Below are 11,647 nucleotides of genomic sequence, written 5' to 3' on the forward strand. Positions count from 1 at the left end.
CCCCACCCCCGGTCTTTCAATTCCAGCAGAGAATCCGTGTAACTCTCCCTAAGTCCCCACCTGGCTCGGGGGGGACCCAGCAGGTGACCTGTCAACTCCATTCAGCCCCCTCCCCCAAGGGGGTTCACCTCCGCCACTTCATGAAAGCCGCGGCCACCTTTCCCCAGCTCCTGGCTGTTGGGTTCCAATCACACACCCTCCTTTGTTCTGCCTGAGGCTGACAAGCGGCCGCAACCCCATCATTATGCCGCCATTTCAGAAAATTGACCCTAGAGCACAGCTAAATGGGGCTCGGCGAGGCTGCACGTGACACTCATCTGAGGCATTGAAATGTCACCAGGCCCAGGCAGCCACGAGCTCCCGTCTCCAGGACCAGAGTGTCAGCCCCAGCGGAAGCCGGGGGCCACCGCGGACGGGAGGCCGGATGGAAACCGGGGGCGACGCAGCCCCTCCCCCCGCAGGCTGCGCTCTGCCATCGTGGGAGCTTGAACGGTAACAGCTGGCGGAGAGAGGAAGGGCGGGCGGAGAAGAAACACCTGCGGGAAGGTGATCCCTCAGCGGGTAACGAGCAAATAATTGAGTAAGGGATTAGAAAGCCCACCGGGGAGGTCTCTGCTAATTACCCTTGACAGCCAGTGTGAAAGGCCTGGGGACAGAGGGACTGTCTCCCCCCCTTCCCTCCCCATGGGCAGGGGGTGTGGACTCAACACCCGTCTCTCCAGGCCCAGCAGGCTCTTTCCTGTTGCTTCTGTCTTGATTCATAATTAGTTCCTTTTTCCTAAAGTAAAGGCTTCACGGGAGTGGTCTGGCTTTTTTGTTATTTTTCCCTCCCAAATGGGGGTGTGTCGACTGAGCTTGCGCTGGACTCTGGTTGACAGACAGGCACTTTTGTGTCTCCCGTGGTGGAAATGGCACCGTGGGGGCTTGGGGCACACGGCAGAATGCAGGCTGGCTTCTTCCCCCGTCTCCCTCGGGCACAGAACCATCTGACTTAGTCTCAAGGATGGGGCCGCTGGTAAGGGCTGGCCAACACCTCTGAGGGTGTGAAGCGGCACCCCTGTGCACATAGTAGGTGCTCAATAAAGAAGGGTGCCGCGAGCCGGCTGGCTTCCTGGAAGGGGAGCACCGGACCTGACGGTTGTAGTGACGTCGCCAGGTGCTGGCTGGCTGGGTCAATCTCGCCTCCCTCAGGGAGCCACAGGACGGAGCTTGGACGACGTGTGATTAGAGAGTTGTGACCAATCACAGATCTGTCACGTCCCTTACGAATCTGCTAGCGGTGTGACCTTGGGCCAGTCACGTGACCTCTCTGCTTCCGCGTCCTCATCACAGGATCCCGACAGAGTCCCCATCTGCTGTGGGGTGGCAGAGAGAAGCTGTGCAGAGCTCCTAGCCAGGGCCTGGCACACAGCCAGAAGGGGGAAGGTATGCCAGGCGACAGAACAGGTGGGGTCATCCCGTCGGGAACAAGCCAGGCGGGGCTGCAGAGCGGCGTCAGCCTGAGCCGTCAGTGCCGCGGGGAGCGGGGCCCGCTGGCGTACTGGGGGCAGGAGCCAGATGCTGGGCTCCCGTCCTCCCCCCGCCTCGTACTGGTGGTGTCGGCTGGGAAAGCGGCCGCGGGGTGCTCATCGGCCGAGTGGGCGACGAGGACGTTGGCCTCTGCTGTCATCAGGGGGATGAAGGGGCCACCGCACGCAGGAGGCTTAGAATAGGGCCGAGCACATGGTGGGGCCCAGCTCCTGGAAGCTAGTGCTCCTTTCTGAAGGAGATGAGGTGACGTGACTCAGAGCGGCCCCAAGCACAGGTGACACGTGAGATTTGAACTCTCATTTCCTAGGGTCCGGGCCGTTTTCACATTTTCAAAAAGCAAGTGCTCACTGAACCGAGGTACCAGCTAACATGATGTGACAGGTGGCGCCAGGCACAGGGGACGGCGTCACCAGCAGCGACTCATTAGAGGCTCCCGACAGCCCTCTGAGGCAGCTGCTGCTGCGAGCCCCATTTCACAGATGGGGAGCCTGGGCCCAGAGGGTGCGAGCGGCTCGCTTGAGGTCCCACAGCCGGTAGGCGACAGCTGGGAACCGAACCTGACAGCCAACCCAGCCGAGATAGACGACCAGGCCGAACCATTAGGTGGGCAGTGTGTGCAGGTCGGGAGTGTGCAGACAGGTGAGCCTCTCGGTAGGACAGGGTGACCTCGAGGCCTCAGCCGGAGCTTCCTGGGCCCAGACTTGGGTGGGGGGAGGGAGGGAGCTGAGCGGACTGAGGTCTGAGGAGGGCCTGGGAGGTCAGGGTGAGGAGCGGAGGGCAGGAGAGAGGCGTCGGGGAGAGATGGACGCAGGGCCCAGAGTGTGGGGCTGGGCGTGGAGGGGCACAGGCTCGGAGCGGGGTGCGCTCTGCGCCTGGCCTGGCATTCGATCCTCGCCTTGGTGGCCAGGAGCTCGGTGGCCCGGGTGGCCCGGGCAACCCTGCCAGCTCTCAGGGCCTTGGCTTCCTTACCTGTGAAACAGACATGGGGAGCCGCACGGGGTGTGCCCCAGGGCTGGCCGGGTCGGGAGAGTGCGGAGCCCCAGCCCCCCACCCGCTCTAAAACAGCCGCCTTCCTGGGCCACGGATCCTGTTCCCACAAAAGAGGTCCCGTTCCTAACGGCGCAGCGCCCACCTGGCTGGGTCACAATAACTCGCCTGCCTCTGCGACGCCACACAGCCCTGGGGACCCGCGGGCGGGGCGGGGATGATTCCCACCCATCGGTGGCCAGGCCCCACCCAGAGTGCCTGGCGATGGGCCCCACCCAGGCCGCCTCTGCCTCACGCCAGCCACTGGGGGTAGGGGGGGTGGTGCTCCGCTTACCCCAGAGGGCCATGAAGACGGAGAAGAAGACCGTGGCAGGGTTGTCGAAGAGGTGACTGGCCCGGGCTGTGGCGCACGCCGAGCTCATCTTCCAGTAGCTGCAGGTCTTGTCACACAGCGGGCACATGGTGATGTTGTGCCTCTGGTCACACATCTCCATGCTGGAAGAGAGGGGGCCTCTGAGGGCGCAGGGCCGGAGGCTGGGCATGGAGGGCCCCTGGGTCCCGCCACGGTGGGCTGTGGGCAGGCTCGCCAGCTGGCGTCGGCCTGTGCCACGTCCCTCTTCTCCACCCGGGGCCCGCTTCACGTGGCACATGCTGTCACACGGGCCCCTCTGCGGGGTTTCACGCTTGGCTGCTGCTGCCCTAAAATCCTTAACGAGTGTCGAATGAGTTCCACATTTTCATTCTGCATGGCTCCAGAGATTTCTGCAGCCCCCAACGTCTGGGCTCCGAGGACTGCCACCCAGGCCTGCTGGGTCGCCGCAGAGGGGCACGCGAGTGTTCACCCCTGGGGCTACCCTTGATCGGTGGCACCCACAGCCCGTGCCGGAGCCACTGCTAGGAGAAGCCGAGGGCCCCCAGCCTCCGCCAGTGCTAACAGCGGATGCCGCCCCAGCCTGGCATTACAGGCCTCGCCCCGGACACCGAGAGGAACAGGGTGACGCTGTGTTCTCCTGAGAGCCCGCTGCGTGCTGGGCACGTGCAGGTCTCCTTTGGCCCTTGTGGGGATGCTGTGCAGAGGGAACACATCCGCAAGCTGCCTGGGGTGGGGGAGACCCACCACGTGGGGCTCGCCCAGGAGACGAGGGGCGTCTGGCCAGGATGGTGGGTCCTGTTTACGGCGGGCTTTTGTTCTGCTGAGCAGATGCGAAATCTGGGGCAAGGGCGGAGCTGCTGTGGACAGATGGCAGAGAGGGGCTGTGAGGCCCAGGGCCCTCCCCCTCCGCCCCTGGCACTGAGACACTAACGTTTAAAGGCCATCGGCTGTGCGGGCAGAAGCCCACGCAGAGCGTCCACCTGGCCTGCACCAGGTGGAGACTGGCACAGTCCCGTGGTCACAGACAAAGAAAGGAGCCCAGAGCAGAGACGTGACTTGCTCAGGGCCACGCAGCAGTGTGGGGACTGAGCTCGGGTCTCTGTCTGCAAAGCCCGTGCCCTGCACAGCGCCTCTGCTGCCCAGAGGCCACAGGAGGGCTCCGGCCAAGACCAGGAGGCCGGGGCAAGGGCCTCGCTCAGCCGCGCCTGCCTCTGTGGCCCTGGCCAGGTCTTCTCACCTCAGACTGTTTCTCCTGGAAGATGAGGGGAGGGGCCAGCTGTGGCCCTTCTCCCCGTGAACTTGGACAAGACATTGACGTATAAGTGGACACCGGCAGGAGTTCTCACTCCCACGGGTGAGATGGTTGTCTGGGAGAAGCCTGGAGGAGAGGCTGCCTTTTCGGCTTTTGTTTCTAATTTCTGATGCACACAAGTTTGTGCGCAGACTCGTGCCCGGCCCTCAGCAGTCGGTGTGTCAGCAGCCGCCGGAGGGCTCCGACGGCCCTTCGCTGCCCGGCTCAGCGGGCATCCTGCCTCGATTCCCCCGTCCCACCCACTCACTAAACGCTTCTTAAAAAGTCGTGCACATGGCAGGCATTGTGTCGGGCACGGGGGACGGAAGGATGGGTGGTGACCAAGGCTGTGGGCTCCAAGCACCTGGGGAAGTGTGTGTTGTACAACTGTGTACATGTGTACATGCACGTGTATACACGTGCAAATGTGCATGCATGCACAGTGTGTGCATGTGTGCATGTACGTGAGCACACACGTATACCTCTGTACATGCATGCACACACATATGCGTGAGTGTGCACGTGTGCATGTGCACACATGCGTGCTGGTGTGAACATGCATGCACACATGCGCAAATGCATGCACACACAGTGTGTGCACGTGCAAACATGTGTGCCCATGTACGTGTGCACATGCATGCACATGTGTGCATGCATGTGTGAGCACACACACATGAATGTGTGCACGTGTGCTGCATATGGGCACGTGTGTGCCGCACACACAGTGTGTGCACGTGCACACACTGTGTGCCCATGTACGTGTGCACATGCATGCACGTGTGCATGCATGTGTGAGCGCACACACATGAATGTGTGCACGTGCGCGTGTGTGCACGTGTGCTGCATATGGGCACGTGTGTGCATGCATGTGTATGTGTGTGCCCCTGTGTGTGTGTGTGGGCCTGAGCATGTGTGAGGGCCGGGCACGTGCAGGTGGCCGGGCAGCGTGGACCTGGAGCCACCACCCGAGATCTGCGTGGCCTCGGGCAGGGCGCTCGCATTCTGTGGCTCAGGCTCCCCGTCTGTAGAATGGGGGTGCTGAGAGTGAAGAGCACCCGCGTTACTGAGTTGTCCAGAGGGTCAGACAGAACGCAGGGGACACCGGAGGGGCGCTGCACGCACACGCCACGCTCCTGTCCATTACTGTCACCACGAGATAACCAGGCGCCAGGTGGCTACGGCGATTCTGAAGGAGGCACAGGAGCCGTCTGGAAGGGTCCGTTTCTTGCTCCTCCCTGAGTGCCCTGGTTTCTGGGTTCAAGTCCCTCTCAGGGGACTGGCCCACAGAGGGTCCCCTACTGCCAGCATGCCTCCTGGAGCCACAGTGACTGCCCGGCCTGAAGGTGGGGGCCTGGAGCCCCATGGTCAGGGGCCGGGGAGGGCCACGACCCTGCACCTCTGCCTGTGTGACCCCATGGCGGCCTCGGCCCTCCTCCCTGCCAGCACAAACACCAGCCAGACAAAAAGCCTTTTCTGCCAGTTTTAAACCCTCCGCCTCTCCCTTCACCACCTTCAGCCAAAATAAAGACAAGGAATGGGAAGGCCTGTTCCTCGCAGTGGGCGGAGGGCGGCTCAGCCTCCAAGGGATAGGCCGGCTTCGCCAAGGCACCAACCAGGCAGAAGCCAAGGTGGGCCTGGCCTTGGGAGCCCCTGGTCAGCGCCATCTGCCTCGCAGACTATGTGACAGCGCCATCTGCCTTGCCGGCCTGGCCTAGGGGTCTCGGCGCCCTTGTTGGGGCGTCCACGCCTGCCTGGGAGAGCCTCCTGGCAGAGGCAGCTGGCCCAAGTCCTCTCCAGGGGAGGGAGGAGGCGGCGGAGAAGTCCCCAGCTGCCTCCCAGGGGCACCCTGAGGGCTCCATTGGCCACGTCCCTTGGGGTTTGGAGTTAAACTCCCACCTGGATAGACACTTTGGTCCCTTCCACAGTCACACCCAAGCACAGAGGCCTCGTGCTGTACGAGAAACACGCGTTCTCCTGCCTGTGCCCAAAACAACCCTGGAGGGGACACGGCCACATTCTCCTAATGTTTGGTTCCGGTGGGTGGAATGGTTTAGGTGTTATTCACGTATCGAAACATCATTTACACAAAAGTTGGTCGGATGTGGCCTTTCTGCACTGAGGGTCGTAAGGAGCAGGTGTCCTCACCAGGTAGAGACTCACTTGTTCTACTGAACCAGGTGACGATGCACAGCTCTGCTCGAGAGACACCGAGCTGAATCATAAGAAGCATCTGGGTGGATGTCCTAGGAGCCTTCCTGGGAGACTGTGCTCCCGAGCGGCAGGGCCACCGGCTTGCCCGTCGGCCAGTGGCCCTAACACACAGCACGGCTGCCTTGGGGTCTCTGTCAGCAGGTACAGGAAATAACCAGACTTCTATCCCCCAAGGACGGCCATGTCCTGGCTGCCATCTGGGATAGTCACACACCCACCGGGGCCAGGCTGCCTCTGGGGTCTCAGCTTTCCTCCCAGAGCCCGCAGACCCGCCCCAACCCCTGGAGACCGCGTTCAGAGGCCCGGCTCTGCTGTCCCGGCCCCACTTCCCAGAGCCCTGGCAACAAGGGGCGCTTCGTGGAGGGAGACCTGGCAGGCCGAGTCCCCTGCCCCGAGGTCTGCAGACATTCCTGCCTCACTTCCTGACCTCGCAAGGAAGCAGTGCATTTTCTTGTCAGATCGTGACTGAAAATGAAAAGGAGAAAAAACCTTCAAAGAACGAAAAGGAGCTAGATGTTTGCTTTCTCTCCTTTCGACAATAAAACGCCTTCTATGATGTCCAGCCTTCGGGGGCCAATTAAGCCCCTTGCACCGCGCCTCCCGTCCTGACGGCGTGTGGCCCCGTGCGCCACGTCGGGGGGCGGGGCCGAGAGTGTGTGAGGGAGGGGGAGGGGGCCCCAGTTCAAGGAAGCCCGAAACTGTGTAGAGGGATGTGGCTCCTTCGTAAGGACGGGGACCACCTACCTGGGGATGTTTTCATTGACGGTGACGCATCCGTAGAGGAACACGATGACCCCAACCACAGAGGCGGGGATCAGCATCTGGGTGTACACGCCCAGCCAGGCGAAGTACAGGCCGATCTTCTCCCCAAAATACTTCCTGCAGCATGGGCGAAGCCAAACACAGACCAGTTTAACCTCATTCTGTTCCAGTGGGCAGACATGTGTCACGTCCCCTCCCCGGCTCAAATGGGGGCCACCGACTCTCTAGATCAAGAAGTAGAAACTGGAGGGGGGGCTCTGAGCCCAGGCCGTCAGGTTTGGGGATGCTCTCTGCTTTTCCTACACCTCCCCCCTCCCTTCTGTGCCCTGGGAAAGGTAGGAGCACTTCCGTGTGTGACACCCAGGCCGGGGGACGTGATGCAGGGCCCCGGGAGGCCACCAGCTCCACTGCAAGTCCAATCCAGCTGAGAATCGCCATGAGCTCCAGCTGGGAAAACCAAGTGCTTCTTACAGGAAGCGTTCCTGGCGCCTAGATGAGCCTCAACTAATTCTCACGGGCTGGATACTGGTCTACGCATCCCCGTAGGACACCCATTCTTAATCTGGCCGGCCCCGCCTCCCGCCCTTGGGACAGAGGTCCTCTGGGGAGAGGACAGGTTTGGGGGCAGCTTCCTGTTCCTGTCAACACAGTAATGCCGAGTTAAGCAGGCTCTGAAGTGAGGAGGGGACAGTGAATAGGGCGGAAGAGACGCCTTAAACTCAGGCTGGCCCGGAATGCCGTCCCCCCCGGGCCCCCTGCGACCTGGGGTCCCTTACCCAGTCTCTTCAAGTTCAAACAGGTCCCCAAGTGCTGAACAGTCAGCATAGATGAAACACACGGGGGCATTTATCCAACTGACATCTGACCAAGGAGCCACCCTCCATGGCCTCTGCCCTGGGGACCCCGCTCACCTGACCAGGTCGATGGGCTGGTACTTGTAGAAGACCCCGTAACTCGCCCACTCTTCGTACAGAAGCTGCAAGAGAGGGGCTGGTGAACACGTGGTACACCCCATTCTGTCCCCAGAACACAGAGCTGCCAGGACGCCGACCGACGGATGTTCTCGGTTAATGGCGGCATCACTCAGTCATTCAACAAACACTCACTGAGAGCTGGCCATGTGCCAGGCACCGTGCTGGGCACCGGGCCTTCGGAAGTGAGCTCGGCGGACACGGCCATGAGCCCTGAGCTCCCGTGTTGGCAGGGGAGTTGGCTGCAAAAAACTGGGTCACTTTCAGCTCTCGCAAGGGTCCCAAAGAACCACCCTCGGTGGCAGCTGAGCTGTTGCCGGAGGTCGGGGGGTGGGGTGGGGGTGCTCCTCGAGCAAGAACGCGCCTACGTTTCTAGGTGAAGGTAGGGATGGGAAAGAAGCTTCTGGCATCGCGATGGAACCCTCGCCCTTCCTCATTTTATTCGGATTTGATCTGAAATGGCCTGATACCGTAAGGCTCTTGTGCTTAGGTTTCCCACTTGTCCCTGTCACACACTAAACCATCTTTATAAAGGACGGAATCCACGAGGGTTTGGAGCAGAGAAATACGAGCGACGAGACTGCGAACAATCTCACGGGTGCAGAGAGGTCAGCATGTGTCTGCTGCGATGGGCCGTCTGACTAACACGCTCAGCGAAGTAAATGAGCTCGACACACACCCCACTGCTCCCCGGGCATTGCGCAGGGCCGCTAACGCGTGTGACAGATGGGAAGCCTTGTGTGAACATGTACAGGTGTCCTAGGGAAGACGCCGCGTTAGGATGGCTGGTTTTAAGAAAGAATCCCACGCATGTGGATCATCGGTGTTTTACAAACCTTAACTCAAAGCCTAAGGCCGCAGCTGGCTGGACGGGGCCTGGGACCCACCCGAGACCTCCTGTGCCTCGGCCACCTGTCTCTGCTGGTTCAGACGAGAAATGGGCAGGAGGCGGGCGTGGGGACACGCCCGGGAGGACTCACCAGGGTCACCTGGACTCTTCTGTACACTGCAGCTTGTCTTGTGTCTTTAATCCTTAACACTGAACTTAACATTTTTTGGGGGGTCCCCTATACTCAGATTCTGCTACAGCCCTGCAAAAACATGCACCGTCTATCATCACCCCAAAAACTCTACGCCATGAACTGAATGTCTGTGTCTCCAAAGCTCATGTTGAAGCCTTAACCCCCAATGTGACTGTTTGGAGATGAGGCCATAAGCGTGGGGTTTGGTCTGACAGGACGGGTGTCCTCATAAGAAGAGATGCGAGAGCTTTCTCTCTCCATGAACACTCACGGAGGAAAGTCATGTGAGGACACAGCAAGAAGGTGGCCGTCTGCAGGCCAGAAAGGGAGCCTTCACCAGGAGCCAACCCTGCCAACACCTTGACCTTGACTCCCAGCCTCAAGAAGCAGGAGAACTCCACGTCTGTTGTTTAAGCCACATTCCGTTCCAACAGCCCGAGCTAATACATTCTCTCCCACCAACTCTTTGCATTTCTATGCACAAAGGTATCTTCGAGTAAGTCTCAGGAAATTAAAAATGTGTACGAGGCTCTCTGGGTGGGGTCTAGCTTCTACAGACTGGGGAGTCAGGGGTCCTTAGAAACGGCCCTCTGGTGAACCCCACTTCCTCAGGCTCCTTCTGCAGCTCTGAGAAATTATGCTCAGGAGAAGACGAGCACTGGGTTTCATCAAAGGTCAACAACGCACACGCCTCTGAGAAGCAGAGAGAGAAGTACCTTAGAGAAGCAAAATGCATTCTTAATAAATTCAAAGTCCCCCTTGCTGTCAGAGCCCCGGGTTTTGCCTGTCCTGGTCTTTAGCTGTCTTTAGATTCTTCTGGAAGTGGCACCAACAGGTCGTATGCAGCAGGATTCTGACAAATGGCAAGGCTTGCAGCTGGCGGACGAGCCTTTGCAGCTTCCGGTAAAAAACTGGACGCACAGGGCCTCCCCTGCTGTCTCGGAGGGGAGAGGGTCCAGGATGAGAGCTACGCTCCTGTGCCGGGGCGCTGGCTCTGCTCAGTCTAGAGTGGGCATCCTGGGCAGACCCTCCCTCTCTGAGCCCCTCGCGGGTGGTCCTGGGCAGACCTTGACCCCTGAGTCCTGAGAGGGTGACCTGGGTCAGGCCCACCCCTCTGAGCCCCATCACCTCCTTTATAGTGAGGGGTGCTGCCCTCCCCGCCAGTCACAGGGTGAACTCAATGGGCTCGTGCACGTCACAGAGCTGTGTGAAAGGCACAGTGCTGGCGGCTCCTTGTCTCGTTCTGCCTGCTCATGCAGAAAATGATGACAAGCCCACAGTTTTATTCTGTAAACGGAGGTCTAAGCCAGCAAACGTCGATGACACTGCACCTCTGGAAAAGCTAAGTGGCCACCACTGCCCCGGGCGGCTTCCTGCCCTCGGCTGGAATCAAGTCACTGATTTCCGCTGTTGCCTGGCGGGGAGGGACATCGGAGGGAGGGAGGGCTGGAGGGGGCGAAGAAACGTTGGAGGAGAAGCCACAAAAGAGCCTGTCAAAGACGTGGCCACGACAGGCTGGTCGCCGTGTTCACGGGCCTGCCGGCAGGACTGGCCCACAGCAGGCCGGCCACCGCCTGCTGAAAGCCGTGACAGAGGGAGGCACACTCGGCTTTCCACGGAAGCCACCTCACCTCGGTGGGATTGTCTTTCTGCCAAGAAGAGAATGTCAATCACCCTGCAGCTGTCAGTGTAAAGCAAGCCGCCTTCAGCAGGCAGGACTCCGAGGGTGCGCCCCAGCCTCGTGGACAGGGCGGGAGGGGCCAGGGCCCTGGGTGGGCCCATCGGGGCTGGGGTGCCAGTGCCAGTGACCCGGAGCCCTCTGGCACCCGCACTTTGGCGGGGTCTCGGCTCAGCTCGTTGGCACCCTGCCCACCCAGACCTCCCGCCTGGGCCCACGTGCTGAGCAGACTGTCACGGCCCTGAGGCCAGCCTCCATGACTGCATGCACTCGGCCCTTGCCATCTCGCCCCAGGAGGACCAAGTTCGTCCAGTCTGTGTCATCCCCAACACCTCAGACAAAGCCTGGGGCAGAGAACAGGTTTTTAGGAAGAGACGGCCAAAGAAACGGATGAATGAAGAAAGGAATGGATGATGAACGGATGATGAATGGATGATGAATGGATGATGAATGGTGATGAATGGTGATGGGTCTCGGTCCAGCACAGGAGGGGGCAGTTTCTACCCACACGCAAAGGAGGTGCTGGGGCTCAGAGGGGACAGTCCCCTGTCCCTGGCCCCACGATGGCCACCTCTGCCTCTTGCTTAGACATTCCTGCCTGGGCTCCTGCACCGGAAGATGGCCTTGGCTCGGCTGTGTCCCCGCTTCTGCCCTGTGAGGGACCTTGGGTCGGGTACCCGGAGCTCCTGCCACAGGTTTTGTCATTGGAAAGGCAAACTACGCAGAATCGGGTCATTTAAGGTGGAGTCATCGTGAGAGAATGAGAAGTTCTCTAAGGTTCTGAGTTCGGATCGAAACATCTACCTGGGGCATCGTCTCTCC

General features: G+C 60.4%; 1 protein-coding gene across 1 annotated transcript in view; it reads right to left on the reverse strand.

Annotated features, from left to right (window-relative positions):
- ANO1 (anoctamin 1) overlaps positions 1–11,647 on the reverse strand; it is a 69,574-nt gene that overhangs the window by 32,156 nt on the left and 25,771 nt on the right. Inside the window, 3 exon segments of the mRNA XM_006911293.1 lie at positions 2,852–3,012; positions 7,137–7,271; positions 8,066–8,130. Of these exon segments, the coding sequence (XP_006911355.1) occupies positions 2,852–3,012; positions 7,137–7,271; positions 8,066–8,130 (361 nt within the window).

The sequence above is a fragment of the Pteropus alecto genome, unplaced genomic scaffold (genome assembly GCF_000325575.1).
Source record: "Pteropus alecto unplaced genomic scaffold, ASM32557v1 scaffold43, whole genome shotgun sequence".
NCBI classification, from domain to species: Eukaryota; Metazoa; Chordata; class Mammalia; order Chiroptera; family Pteropodidae; genus Pteropus; species Pteropus alecto.